Source organism: Tinamus guttatus, unplaced genomic scaffold (assembly GCF_059628265.1).
Source record: "Tinamus guttatus ecotype Peru unplaced genomic scaffold, ASM5962826v1 Tinamus_guttatus_pri_ptg000044l, whole genome shotgun sequence".
Taxonomy (NCBI): domain Eukaryota; kingdom Metazoa; phylum Chordata; class Aves; order Tinamiformes; family Tinamidae; genus Tinamus; species Tinamus guttatus.
The window spans coordinates 1,945,672-1,971,298 of record NW_028288578.1 but is presented as its reverse complement, the minus strand read 5'-3'; the positions used below and the strand labels follow the sequence as shown (position 1 = coordinate 1,971,298).

At 36.8% G+C, this 25,627-nt stretch overlaps 1 protein-coding gene across 1 annotated transcript in view; it reads left to right on the top strand.

The window, feature by feature from the left end:
- The window catches only part of BEND5 (BEN domain containing 5), a 540,137-nt gene that overhangs the window by 339,694 nt on the left and 174,816 nt on the right, over window positions 1-25,627 (top strand). Inside the window, exon 5 of the mRNA XM_088536729.1 lies at window positions 602-818. Coding sequence (XP_088392855.1) covers window positions 602-818 — 217 coding nt within the window. The remainder of the gene's footprint in view (window positions 1-601; window positions 819-25,627) is intronic.

Sequence of the window (25,627 nt, the reverse complement as noted above, 5' to 3'; positions counted from 1 at the left end):
AAAAAGGGTTTGATTGCTCTTGCTTCTATTGAGAAATAAAGGAATAATTGCAGTTGAGTGAAAGATGTGCAGCAGACGTTTGTTATTCCTTAAATAGATACCATCTTAATGATACTAATGTCTTTACTGTAATTATTTACTATCACATAACTTCATTTTTATAATATCAGCAGTATAAGACAGAAGTCTTGAGAAGGGCAGCAATCCTGTTTGGAAGAGGACCAAAAGCCCATTTCCGTCTTGCTTTCTAATTCAGCACTAGGTTATTTACCATAACCGAAGGCATTGCGTTGAGTATTTTCCCTCTTGTGATAACTTATCTTCTTCCTTCATTCCTGGCTAGGTGTTGATATGATGTTATTTCCCCCCAGACTATGGAGGGCAATATTATTATGAAGGTATCCCGAAGCTCAGGGTGAGTCACTCGGTGCTGCTTCACACCGATGTGCCCAGGCCTGCTGCGTGGATGATCCCCACCAGCTCAAGTTGATTGGCTTCATTTGTTGGAGATGAAATATGAATCTCAGAGAGCATTTTAGTTCAATATTTTTATTGCTATTTACATATGTTTCAATGTATACATCTTGTTTCTGTGTTTTAGGCAAAGAATACCCTCTAAAAATGTGTATTATTACCGCTGCCCGGACCACAGGAAGAACTATGTCATGTCATTTGCTTTTTGCTTTGATCGGGAGGATGACGTCTACCAATTTGCCTACTGTTACCCCTACACCTATACTCGCCTTCAGCACTATCTTGACAACCTACAAAGACGGAATATGGACTACTTTTGCAGAGAACTGCTTGGACTTAGTGTGGTAAGTAATAAGCATTTTTGTCAACTACCTGGCTTCATTAGGAATGCCTACCCTTAAATGCTTATAGAGTATGACTGGTCATCTCTACTGAAACACACACGTGCATATTGGTTTTACTGCTATCAGTTGCACATGAGGCAGCTTACTTGCATGGTGAACTATAGAGAAATGCTAATTTAATTTCACATAAAATATTTCCCTTGTGATTTGAAAAGCAATGCTAAAATTCCCATGCAGGATCAATTCACCTCTAAAGGAAGTAGCTGAAGCAGCTTTCTTGAAGAAATATGCTTTTTAGAGTACTCTGTCCTTCTGTCTTTCTGGAAGGGCTTTACTATTCAAGAGGAAATAAGCACCTTTGGAATCAAAATGTAACTTTTGCAGGTAAAATAATGCAAAACATTTAAAAATCTGCCTTTTTTATTCTTCAAAGTGTCTGTTTTGCTGGTTTGAATAATGGGGGTTTAGTGATCTCAATTTAGATGCTAGTGGCCACAGGAAAATGAAATATGATAGTTCTTCCTGATGCTGGAAGCTGCCTTAATGGGTGAGGTTGATCCTCTCTTCACTTTGCTACAACCTTTCTCTGAAGTGTTGCCTGTCCTGAGGGTTCTGGAATTGTGACTCAGCCACTCCCATATCATCATTTTAATCACCACATTAAAATAATTGCTGAACTCTTTTCTTTTTGCTTTCTCAGACTTTATAATACACTTGCTTTCCATTTTTAATCTTTTCTCTGAGATTATATTCGTCTGTGCTTGTAATGTGTGTGTGAGGGGGTGAATACAGGACAAAATGGCTTCAGCACCTGAAGCTTTTAAAAAAAATCCTGTAATATATCATGAAAATCAGAATAAAATCGTATGAATAGTCAGCACTGGAATAAACTAATAAAGGATTTGCACTATTGGAGCACTCCACTATTAGTTCCCTATGCTGACAGAAAATTAGGAGAAAATAGCAACTCTGGTGGAAGAGTAAGGAAGATTTAACAAAAGAAAGAATTATGTTAACCCCATTGTCAGTTAAGTACAGTTCCTGATTGACCATTGCATATTCCTGACTGACATTAATTATTAATCACCTCAATTAGGGGGCCAGACAATTATAAAGGGAACAGTTATAAGGGGAAAAGAGTAAAATCTTCAGAAGGTGGGTGTAAGGAGCACTGCCATTTTAACATTTGTAGGGTTTAAATTATTAATCTAAGAGGACAGAACTGTCATTAATTCTATAATGGAACTGAATTTGTTTCCTTTCACTCTGAAAATAGTGTATAAACAGTCACATTTGCATATTCATCAAAATCATGATCTAGCTGATTAAAATACTGAGATAGATGGATTTTCTTTTATCTGCATTTTGACACAGAGCTGTGCTCTTAAATCTTGTTAACATTGTGCTACCCGTTGCTGAATATTATTTTTCGTGTTTCAGCAAACTAAACAAACATATGCCATTCAAAATATGGCAGGAAATGTGCTGTGTATAAGTCCTGATTTTATATCTGTATGTACACACAGAGTATGTTTTGCAGAAATTGATATGGTAACATTTTGCAGCTCCCCATGCTGATCCGTATAAAAAAGCTTCTGAATCAGGCTCCCAGTCTAATCTCCGTAAGTAACATTACAATCCGGGAGCATTTCTGGCTTCTCTCCATGCACAACTGTCCTAGAACAGCTTGGTAATTTAATGTCTTTGCTGAGCTTGAATAGACAATTTCCATAAGTTCTCTGTGAGTTAAATATTTTAACATAGAGCTTTGTTGCTATCATACATCTTTAAATGGTGAAAAACAGGATCCTTCAGCTCTTGCGGCACAGTGCTTCATCAAAGCAGGAGCCAGCTGCACTTTGGAGGATTGCGTGCAGTGTAAGGTAGATATAGAGCTGCATCTCTGTTCTGCCCCCCTAAAAGCTCTATTTCTGGCCAAGAGATGTTGCCCCTGGTAGGAAGCGCTGAAGGGAGATGTAGTGGTGCCTTCTGAGGACATCCCCTCATGCAGGAGTGGGGCTGGAGTGGAGCAGCATCTTAGGGACATGCTGCTGTATAGTTGCCCTTACCTTCTGCTCTGTCCCAGGGGGATTTCACAGCTCCCCACAGGGATTTAAGATTGTGGGCATGGAGAATGGTTTGACGCAATTTCAGTTTTCCTGAGTTATAAAGTTTTGCGCCCCTTGGAAACAACAGAATCTCGACACAGATCTTTGTGTTCTTTTTATTTTTTTTTTCCTTCTGTAGCAGAACTGTAAAATGCAAGTCACAAGAAACCATGCTTAGATGATTGTTCCTGAAGGCTTTCTGAGTGCACATTTTGCTGCATGTAATGTTTTCAAGGCAATCTAATTTCTAATCTAATTTCATATTTTCTCTAAAGAAAGTACTATGCCTCCATTAACTCCTTAAATGCTTTCTCTAATTCTACGAAAATTGAAAGTGAAATATCAGTATGGGACATGTAATTGTCATTAGGATGCAAACTGGCAAAGTGGTGCAGAGCCAAACGGCAAAGATTCCCATTGCCAGTGTGAATGGATAACTTAGCTGTCTATTTCTGACCTTTTAATGTTTATATTCTTTACTTCAGAGAGCTATACTACATTCTAGATGTGCCAAATGATCTTGAAAATAGTCTCTCCTGCAAGCTAGCTATCATGGCCACGTAGGTGTAATTTCTACCACCATTTTCATTCTGCCGTTGTTGGCCTGGGGTAACTTCAGAGCTTATGCCGTCTGTCCCAACAGATCTTAAGTTCAAAATCTGTGGGCATTTTTTAAAATTGTGCCATTAGTTCTTTTGCAAATTATGTACGTGTCTCTCACCTTGGCATGTACTGTGCAATATTGAACCCTGTTACATAATGAAAAATATTTCTATCTTTCTGCGAAAGTAGAAGCACAGACTGAATTTATGTTTACCGTACCCATTTTGTGATTCTTACACAGTCTTACATATAATAAGTCATGTGTAGTGCTATAAAAATATTTCAGAGTTGGCAAAATTTTTGTGTGGTAACCATTTGAAATTGATAGTCTAAATTAACTATATTTACTTGAATTAGTAGCCAAATTTACTTGAAGCGTGTGGACTATTGATGAGACCTATACTTCTACCAGTGTAGCACTATGACACATACTAAATTAAATGATTTTTGGTAAGGCAGGCCCAGCTTTTGCAGTCTGCTTTACAAATTGTCTCTGCCTTGGCAATATTTTCAGTATTCGCTCAAAAGAGAACCAAGATTAATTGGAGACAGACATTTTCTTTCACCCCATTAGGCAATGGTGCTTCCAAATTACAGTTGAGGAGTATTGAAACTGCACATACAAACCACAAGCCTCCAAGGGACTCACACAGTACACAGAGATAGGAATATGGAATTCTGTTAAATTAAATATTAAACATACATATTTTAAAACAAGAGGCAATATGTCTAATGCAGAACTCTGTAAGTGAGCCAATCTCTTAAGTTAGACATGAGATAGTGAGTGAAACAGATTGGAACACAAGGTGTTTCATTCTGGTCCCACACAAGTTTGGGATATGCTTTTTGATTTTCTAAGTTATTTCTCATTTATGTTAGTCTCAGAGAGATCCAAATCAGGCCCTATGACTGTGAAACTGCACACCAGATATCACATTGCTGGTTCATTGATCAAATATCCCTTATTTGCTGTCTAAATGACTGCATACGCCGGTAAAAATAGCTAATCAGTTCTACTGATATTGACCAGTCCATTTTGAACGGCTCAGTTAAAACTGTTTTAAAGCATGAAGCAAAGAAAATAGACAATTTTTCTAAGGTTAAATTTCCCATTTCTGTGTTCACTGTTAGGTTATGTAATAACAGTTCTGTAAAAGAAAAGCATACTCTTCTTGAAAAAAATAGAAGTTACAGGCTTCAGTGAGATGTATCATGCTTTTGAAATCATATTGGTATTAGATTTTGTACTTTCCAATGGATTTAACTGCAGCTAGTTTGAAATGTCATCTAAATGTAATTTGTGGCATTGTACTTGGTCTGAAAAAGGCCACAGAAATAATGCTAAGAGAAAAAAAAAGTTAAACCTCATTTCTCCAGGATGTGAAGGTGCACCTACATACATGTTTGAAGCATGTGCTCTTTAGTCTGTGATGCACCTATTTACTTATATAGGACTGCTTTCTCTGTAGCATTCCCAATAGACGACATTCCCAAACTATCTGCCAGATTTTAAACGCTTCTACAGATTTACAAGTTCTGGGAGATAAACTGACACGTAGGAATCAGAGAGAACCTAATACATGTAAAGCTATGTTGCTGTTGCAAGTTGCCATCTGTCTTTAGGATATATGCAACTGTTCATAATAAAAACAAGAATGCTTTGGTTTAAGTTGGCAGCAATATCTATTTTTAGGGAAAAAAAAGTCTCAGTAAAATCATTCTTTATAGTAAATACTGTGCAATGTTAGAACATGTGTAAGCTGGATATTTCTTTAAAGACCAGAAATAACACTATTCCATACAGAAATATCATTACCAGGAGGATTTGCAAAAATTCTTTATCTAGCTGTCAGAGTAACAAATATTATATAACTTAGATGACTTCAGTCAACTTTCTAGCACACAGAACTGTAATTTTTTTTAGCTATCCTTTAAAGTTTTAGAAAAAAAAAAACCCGAACTTAGAACTTCACAAGAAAGAATCTTTGAGCATAATGGCTCTTTTGGGGTAAGAAATAAACTGCAGAAAAACTGTTATGATCTACTTTATAAGATGAAAACCTCCTGAGAGGAATGACAGTAAATGAATTATATGTGCTGTTGTTAGTCTGTACAAGCAGTTTTCATCTATAGGTCCCAAGTGGCATCTCTTCATCCTATAGCAATAAGGAGAAACCTTTGGAAAGTCGGTGACCTTTCTACAGATTTCCCTGGACTTTCTTAGCTGTGCTGGTTGGCCTTTTGCTTCATGGCCCTTCTGCTTCCGCCTCAGGCTCTTCACCCCACATCCTCATTTGTCCTTCTGCCTTACCCTTTCTCTGTCCCCATTCCTCCTTCACCTTTTCTTTGCATTTAGTTCATACCTTCCAGAGCAACTTTTGAAGAGAGAGTAGTGGCACTTATTTAAATGTTCACTGCTCTTATGTTCATACCAGCGTTGAACAAGGTAGTCATGCTCTTTTCTGCATGCTCGATCTTTTCTGCACATTCAGTTCTCATCTCAATGCTGCACTGTGTAACTTCATTTCCTGGGCTATGACCTGTTTCCTTTATTCTTATGTCTCTTTTGCTCCCTGTTTGGTCTATCCTCCAATACCTAGCTCCATTTTTCTTGAGAAACTGGTGTAATATGAAGAATATTTTGGTATGTGGCTGGAAAAGTTATAGGACTTCAGCCTCAGAGGAAACATATTGGCAGCCTCAATACTCGTCAATGTGCTAGTGCACCTTCCTTCTCACTGCCTTTCTTCCTGTGGGACAGCAGATTATTTAGGATATTCACGTTATACTGCTCTGTTGTGAACTTTTCCAGAGAAAAAATAAAATTGCCTCTGTAGCTATTTTTAACCTATGGACACAAAAGTAATCTCAGGCACTTTGCTTCTGCCTGTGGTTATTTGTGTTATGAAACTTCCCTGAACAACCCAGTTCATTTGTGTGTCCTGAGCATATGTAGGACGTGTTGACAACATTGAGTTCAGTGCAGAATTTCCCCAGAAGAGTGCTCAAGAGAAGTGATGATCTAGTTAGTCATCCTGACATACTTGAACTATCACCCAAGCGCAGGAAGACGTTTCCTGGTGATGCCCAATTTCAGATGAGTGGCAGAATATCATCATACACAGTCCTGTTCTCAGCACTTTGTACTGCTTGGCTGGAGGCCGCATTCCTCGGTGACTGTTGTGATCCTGTTAGGACACAGTCAGTTCCACCTGCGGATCTGAGCAGCCACCTTGAATTATGACACTCCATAAGCTTTTTTAAGCCAGTGAGCATTTATTTTACTTTGCTTCTATTTTAGTTGGTTCTTGGGAAGGAGAAGGATAAATCCATTTAATATCATTTCATCAAAAAATGAAGTTAGAGGTCCCATTTATAGACCAGTGTAAAGCCTTTTATGGTTTTAATATTTACTTAATTGCCCTCAGGCCATACACATATTTTGAACCTAGGTGCAGCTCTATAAACCAGTGCAAACCGTAGATTACATTTGTTCTTTCGCTTTCATTTACAGAAATTTGTTTTCCCTCTTTGGTAGCACAGCATTAAGCAATAATTACCATGTTGATAGTGATGCTGAATGCACTTGAATGTAGGGGAAATCGTGCTATGCGGAGCTATTAGCTACATTTGCCCAGTAGCACTTTAGTGCATTGACTCTGTTGGGATTTTGACAGTGTTTGAGTTGGTTTCTATTTAGCTCTCCTGAGTGGTGACTGTGTGATACATCTCCAAGGCTGGAGTTGTGTTTTAATCTTTAATCTTTGATTGTAGACCCAGAAGATGGTTAGCCTGGCCAACATTACCTGTGGGACTGAACTCCTGGGATTGAAGGCTTATCTAAAAAATTTAAAGTCTACTCAAGCCAAAGGATTTGGATTTGTGCTTTTTAATTCAACCAAAGAAAGGACTATTTATTGATTTAGCTTTATACTCACTATATAATGTAATGGTTATTAAAATCTTTGAGTACCTTAGGCAAAATTTTGTTCACATAATTTATGCAAACTGCGCATTGTGACTCTGATCCAGAAAAACATTTATGCATAGGTTTAAACGTAAGCATGATCGATAGTACTATTGAAGTCACTGGCAAGGTTCATTGAATAGAAATTAAAAGTGTGCATGTAAAAATGCCTCTAGATCCAAGGTGTAAAAGTGCCTCTAGATTGAAGGTCAGAGCAATCAACAGGACCAAGGCCATGTGCTCTAATATTTTGCCATTATCCTGTGACAGCACTGGCACTAAGACAACATGTAGAAGGAAAAATACACATACATATATATATATATATATATATATATATATAAATCCTACACTTTTAAGTCCAGACTGTCAGTATGTCTGGGCAAATGTATTTCTTACAAAATAAGGAGGGATGATGATGCTTTTGGTGGCATCCTCATGTAAATGGATTTGGCTGTCATTTGGTTTATGTTTTGACTCTTTGGGGGTTTTTTTGTTGTTGTTTGTTTTTCCAATAAACTCTTGCTAATCAAGCATTTCACTTATCGCATGCTGACACAACTGAGGCTAAGAGCTGAGTGAGAGCTTTGTTGGTAGGATATGGTGAGAATTTGTTTGACAAATGATAACAAAGGATTAGCCAATCACTTCCTTCACTCGCAGTGTAAGAATAAAGCAAATTCACCATGAGGTAGATGTGTTTTCAAGTAACTTTCCAATATTACAAAATTCCCACTGGACAAGTTTTCTAAGTCTTGTGCATAACACTATGAGCCTTTTACTGCTCCTTTAAAAACAATGGAAAATAGCTAAAGAAAAAGAAATCTTTGTTAAATCCAGTCAGGATTTGAGGTTTTGACAAACCTTCTTCCACCTGCCCTTCAGATTCATCTTTCCTCTTGTCATAATTTAAGCACAGATATTGTAATGGTACAAAGGTGTAAAGGATAATACCTAAGTAACTGTGGAATTAACTAGTTCTCAAATCTGATTTAAGCAAAATTTATTTGTCTAACCACCTAATTTGGGGATATTGATTGATATACATGATTACTTGTGCATAAGTCTCTCTATTTGGGGAAGCTGTTTAGGTCATGTATTCTGCAACCTTTCTTCAATTCTCTATAAATATGCTAAATGCCCATGTGTTAAGTCCCACCTTTGCTCACCAGTCCTTTTTGCAATGTACTTAGAAGTTGTGCATTGGAGGTCTTGCATGTAAGAGGTCTATCAGTGCTAATCCTGACTTCTGGACTTTTCTGAGTTGTTATGAAGGTATTTTTGCATCAAAGAATAAAACAACGAAGAAAGACATCAACCTTGCACATGATGGAGGCTAGTGCTCTTTTCATTATAAGATACCAGTTTATATTCAAATGTATTTTGTTTTAGAATAATCATAATATTTCAGGAAAAAAAAAGGGTTTTCATAAAATGCTGTCTGCTGTTGAAGTGTCACTTTCATCCACAAATACCTAAAGCAATAGTTATCTCTGTTTTGAAGACAAAATAGCATGAAAATAGCATAAGGATACAGGAACTTTTTAATGTCAAGCAGTAGGTACTTAATTGAGAACTTTTTAACTTCCTAAAAAATACAATATTCAGTTTAAAATCTTGTAATAATCCTTAAAAGAGGTCTTAACTGGCAGCCAATCATATTAGTACATGAAAAGAACTGCATTCTTAGATAAAGATCCTCTTTTTCATGTTTTCAAACAGCAGCTGAGCACCATACTGTGGCAGCAGAGAACAATCAGAGAAAAATGAACACAGATTGAAAAGGTCTCAGTTACATGATATTTTCAATGGAAAAAAGTCAGCTCTCAGCCAACAGTCAGAAGTTTTCACTCAGAACACCTTAGAATTGTAGCCATAGCTTTCTACAGAAAGTATTTATTGTTCTGTACAATTTTATTTGCTATTCTAAGAAATGTGTAACCTCAAGGAAGACAGAAGAAGGAAGTAAACCATTTCGGGAATTCTCATAAGTATGCACAAAAGCAAAAATGGTTTCAGAAATGAGATTTCTCCCATTTCCTAAAAAATACTTATTTTGAATTCCATATTACTCGCCTCTAATTTGCTCATAGGCCTAATTAGCTAAATCGTAAGCGTACTGTCAGTTTCTAAAAAGTAGATATAAAGTGTTTTTTAATTTGTTTATTAAACATGTTTTTTCTCTTTAGTCTCTCTGCATTAAGGTGTATTATAGTTCTGCATTAATATCCATCATGATACTTTTTAATCAGCTTAGTTCATTAGTAACATATGTGCATTGTTAAAGATTTTTTTATTTAGTTGCTCAGAATTAAAGTATTAACTAGTCTTTTCCGTATTTATGAAAGCTGCACAGTTCTGCAGCATCACAGGAGGGAAAGTCTTAAACCTACCTTTAAAGAAATCCTGAGAACTTTCAGCCTGAAAACCTCTAAAATACTATGTAAATGTCACTGATTTAAGGTTTGTAACATTCTTCAGAGGATGTTGTCATTGCATGTACTTTATAGAGCAGGTTTGTTACATGAGCATGGACCTGATCAGGTAGCAGCAGTCTGTGATAAAGACTTTGGGATTCATTCTGTGAGTGTAACCGTAATAGATGAAGCTGGTTTGTTCCAAGTTTTCTTGTGGAGTCCCGGTGCTGCCAGGACCATGGACAGTGCAGCCACTACCTTCCTGGGAGGCCACCACGGCCTTGTCCGTACAGCTTTCATGAGCTTGAAACCCAATTTTGCTCTTTCTTGGTCTTGTCCGCAAAATTGAAGCCCATCATTTGATATTTTAGAACAAAGTATAACAGAAGTTAATGTTTTGGAATCAGACCCTGTTTGTGACCACTGAACTCTTCAAAGTGTGATCCATAGTGTCTGAGAAAATAATTGGGAATGAATTCTGCTAAATGCCGAATTCATGTGATTTAAGAGTGTAGATCTGTTTTTCTGATTTGTCTTGCTGAGAATGAAAAATGACCAGTAGGGCCATATGTCTGATGGAAAATTTATAGGAATGTCAGCGATGACTGATTAAAGGCACTTTACAGATTAACAGATGGGGACTAAAACAGAGGTTGATGGTACAGTGTTGGTAAAATAGAAGACATTTTGGCACTGACACGTCAAAATTTTTGCTAGACCTAGACATTGATGTTAATCTTAATCCAAACTATTAATATTTCAAAATCCTGAAGGTAGGGAACAAAATGAGAATGGCGGTTCTACTCCCATCAGGGTGCTCAAAGTCATTGCATCTACAGTGAACGGAAATGCTTCATCTCCATATTGCCATGTAGCCTGCTCTCTCTAAAGCTCACAGAAACAGCTGAGATATTTAACATCGCTCTGGACAACCAGGAACTGCCAACATAGAGTTTTTTGTTGTCTTCTGCTTGAAGACTCTTTTCTTTCTTTTGGGAAATAATAACATTGTAGGGTCCCAGACAACCTGTAAAAGGTTGTGATGGTCTCATTAGGAAGAATTCAGATACTCTATGTTTTTATTCTCAAGAATATAAACTGCTTTGCATGTGAACTTCAGAGAGGAGAACTGTATTTCACAAGTGTGCTTTTCTGCTGTTGTCATCATCCTTACAAGATGATGTAGCAATGCTGGATATGCCTTCAGCTCCAGCTGATTCAGAAACCCTTCAGAGTTTAAGGAAAAATCTGCACAAATCTTCTGGAATTATTATTATTATTGTTGTTATTATCCTTTTAATATAATAAGATTTTATAGCAACAAATGACACTGCAGTGCTGAACGAAATTGTCCTCTCATAAATGAGTTTTGAGTGCAATCAGAACAAACAAAATAGCAGACTCATATTACACAGGATTGTAGAAAGGCAAAGAAGAAGCTATTATAATCCTCATGATGAACAGAATTCCTATATGTCCATCTTGGCCCAAATTCCATTAGTCATGGTAACTTGTGAGAGAAATACACAGTAACAGATAAGCAATTTGATGCTGACAAAGAGGTGGGATGCATTGATTTTTCTGGCAGAAAACTTTATTCTTTTTCATTGCTATAATTCAGATTTTCTCATTACTGGACACAGATGGCAAAATATAATTTTTATTAACTATAACCATTTGTTTTGCAGTTCATCAATTAAATTCCAAAGAGTATACAGACTAGTTTATACTGGTCATTAACAAAAGCAAGTTAGAGGCTAAGCTATGCTACAAATGGTGTACAGAGTGCTTGAAGATCATTTGTTGCTATGACAGTAATGAAATAGAATAACCACAGATTCTGAAATCTCAGATGTCTCAAGTTTCCAGAGAGTTAAACACAAAAAAATTCTTTTATTAGCGAGATGGATTTCATTTATTTAAAGCTCCAGCAAACCTGTATGTATGTTGCAAAATAAGTTACTCTGTGTCATTGGCAAATTTTATGAGAAAACGAATAGGAAAACTCCTGGATGAAAAACCACCTCCTCTGTTATTTACTGCCAACATCAATACAAATCACCATGTAAGTACCAAGGAAGCTAACCTGATGTTTCCTGTATACCTAGCATCTCTGAAATCCTCCAGTGTCCAGCCACACACTCTTCTACAGACCTGAATGAGGAAGGCACGTTAATGTCCTTTCCTAATCTCATGCATCTCTTTCTTTCCTTTACCCCAAAATAAGCGTACCTATGCAGATTTTTGAACATCTGCAGAACAAATTGGTTTCTGGAAAATATCTGGCGCCTATTTTTTACATGCTTCCAAATAATGGCAAATAATAATGGCAAATAATGGAAACAGGTTCCTAACCTGTTTCAGTGATTATCCAGCTGAAAGCTTACTTGAAAGCTTATTTGAAAGAAGGGGAATCCTCTCCTACAACTAGTGATCATAGCGTAGTTTCTCCGTAAACACTTTTCCTAAACGACAAAACTGTTTCTTAGCTTTTGACTTAGGAAATGTCTATTTTGTATATTTATATATTCAACAAATGCAGATGAGCTCTTTTCCTTCAGGCTGGCATAAATGATTAGAAGAACCTGTGGATACCCTGATCCACAGCAAGATGTTTACAAAGATCACCGAGTGGCAGTAGCTAACATACATGAGAAGAGTCCTTTCTGTAAACTATTCTGTAAAGATTCCTTATTTGATTAATTTCAAAGGTTGCTGAATATAATTAGAGACCTGGTCATAGTGACCACATAGATTTAGTAGTCTGTATTCTAACATAGGTGCTCACCGTATAAACTATTGGAAATCATCAGTGACAGACATGTTTTTAATGGAATAGGGAGCCCACAGCAGGAGCAGACAATTCAATACAGCTGGATTCTCCAAGAATTGCTAGGAGATAACAATTTACTAAAAATAACAAAGATGTTTGAAATTCAAATGATTTCTTTGATTCAAAAAAGCTCCATAATGGTGATAAGATAACAATGTCTACTACATAAACAGACTATATCTTCCCCATTATTCATTATGATATTAAACTCTAGAATTGATCATATGTCATTACATTTCCCTGACCACACGTAACTTACTAATATTACCAGAATGATCTTTCAGATGGCCTTAGCAGACATATTTCTACAGTTCTCATAGATAGAGAAGATAGAGCAAATTCATACTACATTCTGTATGCTGGGGCTATCCATCTGTACCCCTATTTGCAGCCAACATGAATATGAAATTTTACAGCTTTTGTTCCAGGGCAGTCTGAGTCAAATCTCTCTAGAAACCACCTTTGCCATGTCACATTTGAGTAAGTTGATTGTGTATTGTTTATTGCCAGTGATTGTGAGCGCCAAAAGAATAAAACAATTCTCACATTAGAAGATAACATATAGCCAATGCTTTTTTTTTCTTTTTTCTCAGATGCCAATTGTATTATTGCTCTAATTCTAACACAGAAGAAAATTGTTTCATACCAGTCTTATTCTTTTGTATCTTAGAGCATTACAAGAGGATGTGAATTTAGAAGGTCAAACTCCTTTCAAGCTAAACACACTATCTAACAATTGAGAGGAACCTAATGGAAAGATGTTAATTTCTATAATGAAAAAAATGTTCACATCTTCTCTCTGCCAGTAAATAATATTGGGACTATTTATTGTCAGTAATTTTGGAAAACTGCTCTCTCTCTCTCTTTACATTTTGTTAGAAACAAACAGCATTTGAAAGGGTATCTCACAACTAATTGAAGTATTTCTTGATATTGTCACATTCAGTTTCCTAAAACTTGTCAAAGGCCTTAGAAGGGTTTTGCATTATTGTCAAAACCACATCTATTCTTTCTTTTATTTCCCATGACACCTACACTGAAGCACTGGTCACATTCTCATTACTCTCCCTCTGTCAAAGTTGCCTTCCTTTTGAGTGTAATGTTTGTTATAGAGGCAGTGGTGCAGGGAGATCTGATATCTGACCTCTCCTGTGCTCTTTCATTAGAACAAAGATTCTTCTGGATTGCATCCAAAAAAGTTTTCTCAAACTTGCTTCAGAATTGACCAAATTGTTAGATTGGCTGTGATCTTCCCAGGACAGTGCCCATGTGCCTTCATTCTTCTCGGAGTCATTTGCACAAGCTTCGGCTCATACGTTCCTATTGCACCTAATGACCTGTCACATGAAATGGGATGCTTGGAAACTTGCAGAATTTTTATATCTTGTATTCTCAAAATACATTTCCAGGCCCTAACAGTTTCTAGTTTATGACTTCCTGGGACAGCTATTTTAATAAGCCCCCAAAGAGGATCATCCTGATCTGCATCCAAACCTCTGAATGAGCTTGTCCCTTGGAAGAGATGAAGATAATAATGAGCACCTGTTGGAAGGCAGATATGCTAGAAAGGGGAGATGTCTTATAGCATATTTATGTCTAAGAAAACCTTGCTTAAATGTGGCTGCTGCTGTTAAATTTCTGTGCTCCTTGCAAGTCTGCTGGACTGTTCTAGTCCACTGGAAGGAGACGTGTGCATTTGGTCTTGTCCACCAGAGAGCTCAGAGACAGACTAATGTTCAGTCATGATGTTAATCAAAGCACAACAGTTTCTGCTGAAATGATCCTGTAGAGGTTTTATTCTTCCATGTATGCAGGTGCATAAAGAACTCTCTTAATGGGTGATGCATATACTCAGTAAAAGAATAGACCTCTTTGTATTTAAATTACATGTCTGAGACTTTAACATAAAACTTGAAAAATCCCACAGTGCAAAAGTGACTTAAACTCAATTTCCCTCTCCCCCTTTTACAATGTCAGGATGCCTGAGTGCTCAAGTGACTGAATAAGTACTAAATATTTAATGCACGGAGGTTACATTAACTGAGTCTTTGATCTGAAACTTCTTAAAAACATCTTAAAAGCCCTTCAAAAACGGGTTAGTATTTCATTACAGTCACTTAAAATAGATTTATTTCATCAAAACATCCTGTCAGAAACCCCAAAGCTGTGATTAATAACCTACAGCATTTTGACTAAAGCACCTCCTAATACTAGTTTCTTAATGTATCAACATATCCCCATTGTGGGGAGGAAATAGCTGGCCCCATCACCTTTGTTTGGCACTTGCTCATACGCAGAGTTTCTCTCCTATGAGTTTGAGCAAGCACACATGTTAGAACCCACCATCCAATTCTGCCTGCATGGCACTGTTCAAATAAAATGTCTTTAATTTTGAGATTAAGTTATCTTTTGTTTTCCTTTTCCTCAGCATAGAGGTATGCTAGTAGAATCATTTTTTACAGGTATTTTGTCTAGTAATATTTGCAGGTATTTGAACAACATGGATAATGGGATAGATCATTAAGAAAGATCATCCTGCTTTTCTTGCAAACTTGCTTTTCTTTAATCTCTAGAGCTATTCCACACCTTCTAGCAAACCTGTCATGAAAGAACTTGGCCCACCCCAATCTATTCTTTCTCCTTGGTGCAGATTTGTTTCTTATTAGCATGGCTTTGTGCACCTGCAGATCTCACTCTTCTCCTGACTGGATTTTCCTCCTGGTCCTGGCTTTTGAAATATAGTTCTGAACTTTTCATCTCGTGCCTGTCTCTTCTACTTCTTAGCTCGTACCAGCTTAATCTGTGGGAAAGAAGCTAAAAAGATCTGTTTAGAAAATTCTGGGCTCTTGCTCTTTCCTTAAGAATTAGTAGATAAAGCAAAATATTGAAGGTGTTCTAGGATAATAAAGGAAACTAAGCACTAAATTCTACGCTAACTGTAGAATCGTATCTGGTGATATGCGGTTACTTTCTCAAGGCAAAGGTTAGGATTTCTTCTCAAGTCTCCTGCAGTACTAGTGAAAGGCAAATGGCTAAACCCTCATGAATCGCTTTGAAAATATATCCCTTCTTTCTTAAGGGAAATGCACCTTTGTCAGTGTATAGCTTTTGTCAAAGATGTTTTGCATATAAAAACCGTGTGTAGATTCAATCCTGTTATATAAAGCGAGGCTGGTTTTCTGTAGAGTTCTTTTGTAGTACCAACATTAAAAGGGTTGTTATAAATAAAAGCGGAATATAATTATAAATGCCCTTCTGAGGAAAAAAAACCCCTTGATTACCTTTGAATTCTTTTGCCCTTTAAAAAGGTTATATTTAACTGGTTCAGTTTCTTACTTGATGTTTCAGTTCCCAAGGGAAATCAACCTCCAGTACGAACTGTTTCAATTGGGTTACATGACTTTACTTTGTGTCTTGCATTTGTTAACAGACAGGTTATATAACACTGCAGGCTAAATATACATTGCTCTGTTTTTAGTTACCATTGTTACTCTGTGTTTGGAGGGATGACCAGCCAGTGAGGGGAATTATTTTCAAAAATTCAGCTGAGATTAACCCTTCCCATTAATAGCATAAGCTGTTTGAAAGTAGAGACCAGGAATAATGCATGCCTCTAAATCTTAAACTATAAAATACATCTAATATTTTGATCTGCCTATCATCTATATAGTTCATAACCCAGAGAAGTGGTCCTAATTCTGTCCTTATTCCCAATGAATTTCTTTGAGTTCCCAGTGTTCTAACTGAGAAAGCAAGCGGAACGTGTGTGCACAACCTCCCTAAAACACAGCAGGCTGCCTTTGGAAGGGATATTTTCCATTTCTAGATAGTTTGGAGTTCAATTCATTTAGATTCATTATTCTTATATTGCTATCAAGTAATACACTTTCCTGGTAGTGGAGAAGATGAAAGGACCTTTTAAAAAATATCAATAGCAAAAGAGAAAAGAAAGAAAAGGGGGTTTCATTCAGGATGTTTTTCTAGTCACAGATCAATAGCCTCGTGAGAGTGCCATATTTAGAGAAGAAAGGCAAGGAAGCAAGCAAGAATTTTAACTAGCAGAAGGTGCCTTGTAGCATGCCAGTGTATAGGCAACTGATAAGAGAGGAGATAACATTAATACCAAGAAACAAACAAAATCCAAAACATGTTTTACTACTTTGCCTATTTCACAAGATCAACATACAACACATCAACTCTAGAGGCAAATTTTGAGTCGTTTTCTAAATTATGTGGCATAAAATTTGGACTGGAATGGAAGATGAGTTATGTCAAATGATACTTTGATTCAGTATGCAATAATGTTTGTACTTGAGATGCTACATTTACGGCCGAAATTGGAGTAAATTAGTACAGAGACTGACTACGCACTGTATATCTCTTGTGCAGTAAGGCAGGACACTGGAGGCATCCACCAAAAATCGTTCTGGCCACTAGCTCCATGCGATGGGCAATCGTGTATGCAATGCCATCATTTTTACCTGCATAAATTTAGAGAACTCAACTGACGCTCGTGGTATTTCATTGACGTACGACCTGTGTGCCTGTGCTTCAGAGCTGATGAAAGATTAGGATGTTGGTCCTGCGTTGAAATGACTTTGGTTGTTTTGTTTTATTCAAAGGATGCAAAAGCTCTCTTGAGCACCTCCTTTTTTCTTTTTTCTTTTTCTTTTTTCTTTTTTTTTTTTGTACTGCTAAGCTAAACCAAACTGCCACTTTCTTCCTTCCTGTTGATTTTTAATACAGCTTTTGTGACATTATGACATTTTTGTGACATTTTGTGACAGCCACAAAATGATCTCTTCAGATTTTCAGTATCCTGTAAAAGATAGATTTTTAAAAAAAAAAAAGAAAAAAACATTCCAGATAACTTTTTTCTATTATTTTCTCTTTTTCTTTTCTTTTTCTTTTACTAGCTTGCTCCTTTCATTCACTATGAACATGTCTTTTCTTGTCTTCAGACTGCATAATCTGCTGTATTACATCTCCTGTGTGAAACCCACTCAGTGACAGATTTATTTGTTACATGAACTCTTTCAAACACTTTCAAAGTCTTTTCTAATTACTAGTGTAAATTGCTTGTATTAAAAGTTTGCAGGTATCTTTCTGTAACTAAAATTTAGTTACTTTTAGTTCTTTTTCCACTATTCTTGAGACAGAAAGAAATCCAGCTTTAACTTCACCAGTCTGGTTTGCACTGTGCCTGAAGTTGTTCCACATGTAGTTTTTAGACGTCTAAGAGTCAGGAATTTTGAATTGTATTTGCAGTTTTGGACTTGCTTTATGTTTTTCAGCAAAACTGTACCATATTTTATATATTTACATTATTTTGATCTTCTGTTAATACTTGCAGGAGAAATTTAAGTTCTGGGCACCGTAGGATTAAGAAATACTCTGATGCATAATGGTGCTGTCTCCTTTAAAGCTTTGAAAGTTGTTTTGCTCACTTTTTTTTTTTTTGGTTTTGCATTTGACTGTCATGTAGTAAATTAAATTTCCTATGTGCTATTCTCATCTTCTAAGATTCATGTACCCGTAGAGCTGAACTTGCTCTTTCTTGTTCTCTGCTTTTTTTTTTCTTTTTTTGTCCTAAGCAACTTTAAGTATGATGCATTTTTTAATTCCTAGCTAAATGATTGCTACATTTTTAATATGTTATAGCTCGAAATTGCCTTCTGAGGTAAACTACTGATTACTTTTTTTTAGCTTTTTCACTTCTAAGCTATTTTTTCTTCCAGCAAACTATTATAACAGTTATCTTTGTCCAATAAACTTTTCAAAACTTTAAAGATGAGCCAGTAATCTTTATGCAGAAACAGCTTATCAAAACATAGTGCAATTCAGACATATAAAACAGTCCCAACCAATAGATAAGATAGCCCCACTGTGAGTGAGAGGGTGGCTTGGATGACCTCCAGAAGTCCCTTCCAACTCACATTTCAGTGATTGCAGGAAACTGGTTTTCATTTGATTTGTGCAGCACAATATTCATCCAAATGGAGGGCAGGAACATCATCCTTCATCTGTGTTTTTATCTGTTACTTCCCTTTTAAATTTATGCTATTGCTGCTTACTAACTCAATTATTCTTTTAGACACATTTATTCTTTTATTTTATTTTTGTATGTGTGTGTGAAACTTAATTTCTGGTATTTTGGCTGTGCCTGGATGATAGTGCTGTTTTGAGTCATTTTGTTCCTGAAACATCCTAACTGCACTACAAAATTTCTGATAGTTTCTGATAAAACAACAATACTTTCCACACTTGGATGTGTGTGCTATCTAATTGATCAAATATTACTATTACTCTTAAATATTGCTATGTATGCAGGTATGCAACCTTGTGTTTTGTTTTCTCCAAGTGTTTGATATTTTAGACAGACTTCTGAAATCTTATTGCAGAAGTAGGATGATTAGTTACTGTTGTATTTTGCTTGGAATTGTTTGGTGTTGTGACTGTGCCATTCATAACAATGTCTTGGGAACAGAAACCCTTAACCATTCTGATTCATCACCATATTTGTTAATATTGCTCTAATAATCAATCTGTAGCTGGAATAGTAGCATGGAAACTCTGTGGTTTTAATGTTCTCTGCATCAATGTTAACTTTGTGTGCGTGTCTGTGAAAATTCCCTAAAACACTTACTGCAAAATGATTTTATTTGCAGTTATGAGGGAGCTAAACTTTATTTCCCTTATAGTTTTCATTAGAGAGAAGCTTACTTGTACCACATCAGAATGCTCAAATAAGAATTCTAATGTTGAATAAAGGTCAACACATTGGAATTTGAAACCATTAATCCTTTTGCTCTTAAAGCAGCCAGAACTTTTACAGACTAAATAACACCTTAAAAAATAGACTCTGAAAATTCTGAAGAGGAAAAATATACCCTCAAATTCTCAATTCACATTTCTTAGAACTTTTAAGCTTCTGCTGATTTAAGTAACATAAGATTCTTTTTATTTATTTTTTTTCTATAGTTTTGATGAGATAGGATGTTTCTGAGTTCATGGAGCTCTGGAAGATGCATCCCCAATGTATGAAAATACTATCTCCAAGGCAGATATTTCTATTCCTTTCAGTCTGCAATAATTGAATTGGTCTATGGATGCTGAGGTCCTCCTGTTCACAGGGAAATAAGTTCAGGCTCATTCTAAATTAATTTCCAGACTTGGAGCTGTTGAGACAGCTCTCTATGACATTAAAAATTGTTAAATTCAACCTGTGTTGCCTTGTGCTGAACTTTTAACCTATGTAAGACTGAAGCCTGTCTTTTGGGAATGCATTCAGTCTTGATTTCAAGGCATCAGGAAACAGAGTATCTACTGCTTCCTTTGGTAATTTGTTCCAGTGGCTGATTAATCTCACTGTCAGAAATGTAAATTTAATTTTTGGTTTGAATTAATTGTGACTTGTTTATTTACTTATTTTCCTTTAAGATATATATATATACATATATATATATATATATACACACACAGATATATATATATCTCTTTTACTACTAGGTTACCAAGTTATTTCCAGTGTCTGGAGGAGTTTTGGGGAGCAGAGTAGGGAAGTATCCAGTGATAATGCACCACATTGCAGTAGCTGGTTCTCATTTCAAGGCATTTTCTCCAGCCCTCTCATAATTGCTCTGACTTTTTGATGCATCCACTTCAATTTCTCAATATTTTTTTAGAAATATATGTTCAGGGCTTTTTTTTTTTCTTTTTTCTTTTTTTTTTCCTCCAGATTCACAAATTGCTGTATTTGGAAAAGAAAACCAGCTTTTTAATCTTTTTCATTGTGCCCTGGGCAGGATATTCAAGGATCTCCTTGTTGTGCAGTTTCAGTGAGTCTTACATATTCACAGGATAGGGAAGGACTTTTGAGTAGCTCTGCTCCCCCTTTCATTGTGTCAGGATCTGCAGTTACTCCTGACAGGTTTCTCTCTTACTTCTGACAGACTACAGTCTAATCTCTTCCTGCACTTTTTCAGGAGTATTCCAAAACTTCCCCATCTTCTCTATGCTTTACTGTTTCTTACTATTTGAGAAACTTTTTCCTAAAATCTAACCTGAATATCCCTAGATATTCTTTAAGTCCCTTGTGTCTTGTCCTATCTAGCATCAGCACAAAGACCAAATTATTTTTCTTTGCAGCAACATTTTATTTATTTAGAGGATTTTTTTTTAGTATATCCATGTATCTTTTTCTTCTTTAATAAGCCTAATTCATTCACTTTTTACTTACAGTAATGTTTTTTAGACTTACAGTCTTCTCACTGATTTTTTTCTGGACCCTTTCCAGCTGGTCCTCATGTTTGGAGGTGCAGTCTCTCAGCCTGGATGAAATAACGCAGCTGTAGCTTTACCAGTGCTGAGCTGAGCAGAAGGATTATTTTGTGACTTGCAAGCTGTATTTAATTTATGCACTGCAGTAGGACATTTGTCTTTTTTGGAACAGAATGATATTGTTGATTGATTATCCAGCTTGCGATCCACAACAACTTCTTGTTTTCTGTGGCATGGCTACCAAGCCAGTTGTCCTCCATCCCGAACACTTAATTATTCTTGGCTAAATACGGTACTTTGCATTTATCTCTACTCAACAACCTTGTGGTTCCAAATAATATCTTTAAATTCACCAAGATTACTCGGGATTCTTATCTGTTGCCCAATGTATATATAACACCTTGAAGGAGGATGCTGTCTTTAAAAGTATACATTTTAATGCTGTTTTCTAGGTCTTTAATCAAAATACTAAATGATACTAGAGCTGGGAGAGATACATACAGATTCTCACTTTGAGATTTATTTTCATGTTGATAGGGATCCGTTGATAACTACTCCCCGAGTATGGTTTTCTGAATCAGTGTGGCACTCACTTTGTACTATTTTCATCTGTTCCATACTTCACTTGTTTTCTTAGGGGAATATTAGGTGGAAGAGGGTCAAACATGCACAAATGTTCCTAAATACATATGACATCTGTTGCTTTTTCTCTGTCCACAAGGCCTGTTACCCGATCAGGGAAGAAAATTAGATTGCTTTGACATGATTGTACTTGACAAATGCATGTGGGATGTTATACATGTCCTCATTATCTTCCAGGTTCTTACAAACAGTTTGGCTATTTGTTTCAGTATTTTTCCATGAATTTACGTTAACTGCTTGGTCTACAATTTTAAGGCATTGTTTTTTATTCCACCTTTTTAGAGATAGACATTACATTTGCCTCTTTCCAGTCTTTAAGTACTTCTGTTGTTCTTTGTAGATTCTCAAAAGATAAGTTCTAATAACTTTGAGATTCTTAGTTAGCCCTTTAAGTACTGTACAATGAAGTTCATTACCCGCTTTAAAAACAACTGCCTCACCTAAGTACACCCGAAATTGTACCTTCACCATCGGGAGATCAAGCCTGGCCCTTTGTCAGCCACATTAATTGTGACAACTCTGTGACTGCAGTTGAGGTGAAAGACTGAGGTGAAAAAAAGATATTCATCATACTAGCCTTTTTTGACATCATCTCTCTTGTTCCAGTCCTTTCTTAAAGAGTGTTCCAAACTTTTTCTTGATCTTCCTCTTACTGAGGTATCTATACAGTGATTTTATAACCCCTCATCTCTCTCACTGCTGCATCTAATCTTATACGTATTCATCTGATTTTTTCTTTTTTTTTTTTTTTCCAAGCTAGAAGGGGCTGTTTTTTCTCCATCTGTGTCAGTTGTTGTACTATAGGCCTAGACTCTTTTTATTTCTAAACGAATCATTTCCTATTTGATTGTATCTCTATTGTACAGAGTGTGAACTGGTCCAATTATCACAATGTCCCAGTTTGTACAATTAACCTGCCCTCATCACCATATAACACAAGGTTGGACAGTGTTAAAGTAATGCGTGTTTTTGTGAATCTCCATTGAAAACAACTGTATTACATGATAACTCTTTAATTACCAGTACTGAGCAATTTCCCTTAGTTAGTTCATCCATTTGACATATGCTTAATGAAGCATATGAGTTTAAGGAAATCCTAGTAACAATTTTGAATAAGTCAGAAGCTTCAGAAGTCAAAATCGGCAGAAATGCATTGCATTTGGTGACCATATGGAGTTCTTAATTTCATACAGAAGCAAATTGCATCTCCAGAATAAAAAGAACAAGGTAGGGCAGAGAGGCTGCATTTGGATGAGTAAATGATGAAAGCTATGGCGATGCACATTCTTTTATGCAGAAAATGATATAGGACAGTACTTATAACATGGAGGGAGAGGGGGAAAGAGAGGACACCCCTGCACACACAGACACAGTCAGCTTCCACTCATGTTTCTGTTTCCTTAAGGCCTGTTCTTATGGATTTCTTATTCTTTTCAGCTTATCTGGTACATACTCGGATGCGTAGAAAGCTCCATTAAATGAATGTCCCCACTCTAACATTTACAGCTTGTCCCAGGAAAGCCCACTGAGCTCCTCTTCTTCCTGGCCTTCTGCTCAGTGCTTTGGATGGTGATTTCCATTATTTCAGTGATCATACTTATTAAGCAATGCTATTGCTTTTGACATTTGTATGAATGAAGGGCAGCTTCTGTGAAGTTTGGGATTGCCCATAGATCAAAGACAGATTTGCTAGCAGTCACTGGCCCTGTCCATATAATGATATGCTTTGACAATTATGATACTAAGTGCATAGTGATTATATATAGATCATTTCTTGATTTAACCAATTGAAATGGCTATAATATCACTGGCTATGCAGTAAATATAAAGAGGGAATAAAACACTTGATTAATATTGTGAACTAATGAGATAGGCCATTTGTTTACAAGGAAACCTCAAGGTTAATCATTTATACTTTAACATCAGACTTGGTAAGATCATATTACAGTTAATTGAAGAAGCCAAATTCTTAGTATGAGAGTCAACCATTACTTATGTGTAGTTGTGTTTATTACATGACTAGATACGATTTGCCATGTAGAAATGTATTTCCTTCCATATTTGGAGGATGACAGTGAACGTGGCTCTGTCATATTTCATTACTCTAGACTTTGCTCTGTTTCACTTCACTCTGCAGTAGGACTGCTTCTGAAATGGGATTATTGACCCCCTACCATGGATCATGCTGCCCCTGTGTGTGTGTGCATGCGTGTGCATGAGTGCATGTGTGCACTTAGTACTACTATCAAAATGTCAGCATCTGAAGGTTAAAACAATGCATTATCTGCTGCTTAAGTATCTATGAATCTTTCTTTTTTTCTTTCTTTTTTACTCCCCGCCTCCATCCCCCCCCCCCCTTTTTTTTTCTGAGTCTAACTTAGTGCATCAGTAGGATGAAAGGAAAAATTGCTACACTTGTGCTAAATTTCCCCTGGGAAAGTAAATTATGGACAAGCCTCCAAGGACAACCCAGAAAGAAAGGGATAAGATATTGATGCTCACTGTTCCTCTTACTCTTACTCCCTTGTCCCACAATTGAGCACTCCTTCAATGAAAAGTTACGAGTTCCTTGTTAAATTGAATTTCTCTCCTCCATGTCTCACTATTTATTGTGATGCTGAAAATTTTATAACTTGGTGAAAACTGGCAGCAGCCTCATTTGTCCCCACAAAAGGCTCTCCAGGTTTGAATAGGTTTTGAAGCAGAGTTATGAATGCCCGTGCTTAAAGATAGATAGTTGTGTCAGCTCCCAGTTTATAGGAACTTTTTTAGTTACTGTATTTTTTCATCCATTTTAACCATAATGTGCTTTTGGAGGTGGAAGGAAGATTGGTGGGCACAGGAAAATTCTAACAGAGGAGCATTGCACCAGGTCTCTCTATGCACTGCCTTCTGTTTTGTTTGAAGAAGTACTGACAAACCTCCCCTCTTAAATTGCATGCGGCAACATGTTGGCAGACACCAGGACCTCAAAGGACAGTTTTAAAGAGAGCTCTTGTGGATCTAGTTGTGAATGTGTTCATGAAAGCTCTGGTTGCTGTGTCCCATGCTGATAAAGGTACTTGTTTTTACTCCAAATCCTGTTGCTAATGGTATCCCAAGTAAGAATCAGCTAGCTGTGATGGAAATGTGTTCTGCAGAGGGTTGCAGACTGCACATTCTGGGACTCACTGGAAGACCCTTCAAAGAATTCAGGAATGCATAAAGTCAAAACCAGATAAAAGCTAGTGACAGTAGCATTGTGGCAGTGTCTGTGCCGTACGCAGAGCGAGCTCACTGAGGCTGTGCAATTGTTTTCTCCCTTTATATACACACTTTAACTATGTTAGGTTTGAATTTTGTTGGATTTGATACTGGTCTTTTTCCGAGTGTGATAATGTGGGAAGAGGAGATAAACAGCGGAAGAAATAAACTGGAGCCACTAGGCCTGAAATGCTGGAACTGTTCCACTGCAAAAGATACTGAGAGGAGGGAAGGAGACCAGGTTATCCTCAGTTACTGTGATCTGTCAGGTTTTGACTCCTTAATGTCCCATAACTGCTCTTGTAGCATGGCCTCTGCTTTCCCAAGGGCTCCTGACTGATATTGCCTCCAGGTTTACTAGCAATGCCCAATTCCTTTCTTGGGGGAGAATTTAATGAGAACTCTCTCTATGCTAGTTGTCCACTACATTTTCTGTCTGTCTTTAAAAGCTATGTTTGTGATCCTGATGTGCTACAGCTTTTGTGGTCCTTTGATGGTGTGACAGCCTGTGTCTGCATTTTGGAAGGCAGCGCTGCGAAGGGACTGACCTCTCTGCTGTGCAAGAAGAGGCAACAGGAAGAGACTTCCTCCTGCTGATGAGGCTTGATACCAGGAGTGACCAGGAAACACAATTAGTAGACTAATTGGCCATTAGAAACAATTTCTGATTTCTCAGAATGGACAGATCTATTGAGATTGACATCCGATAGCCCTTC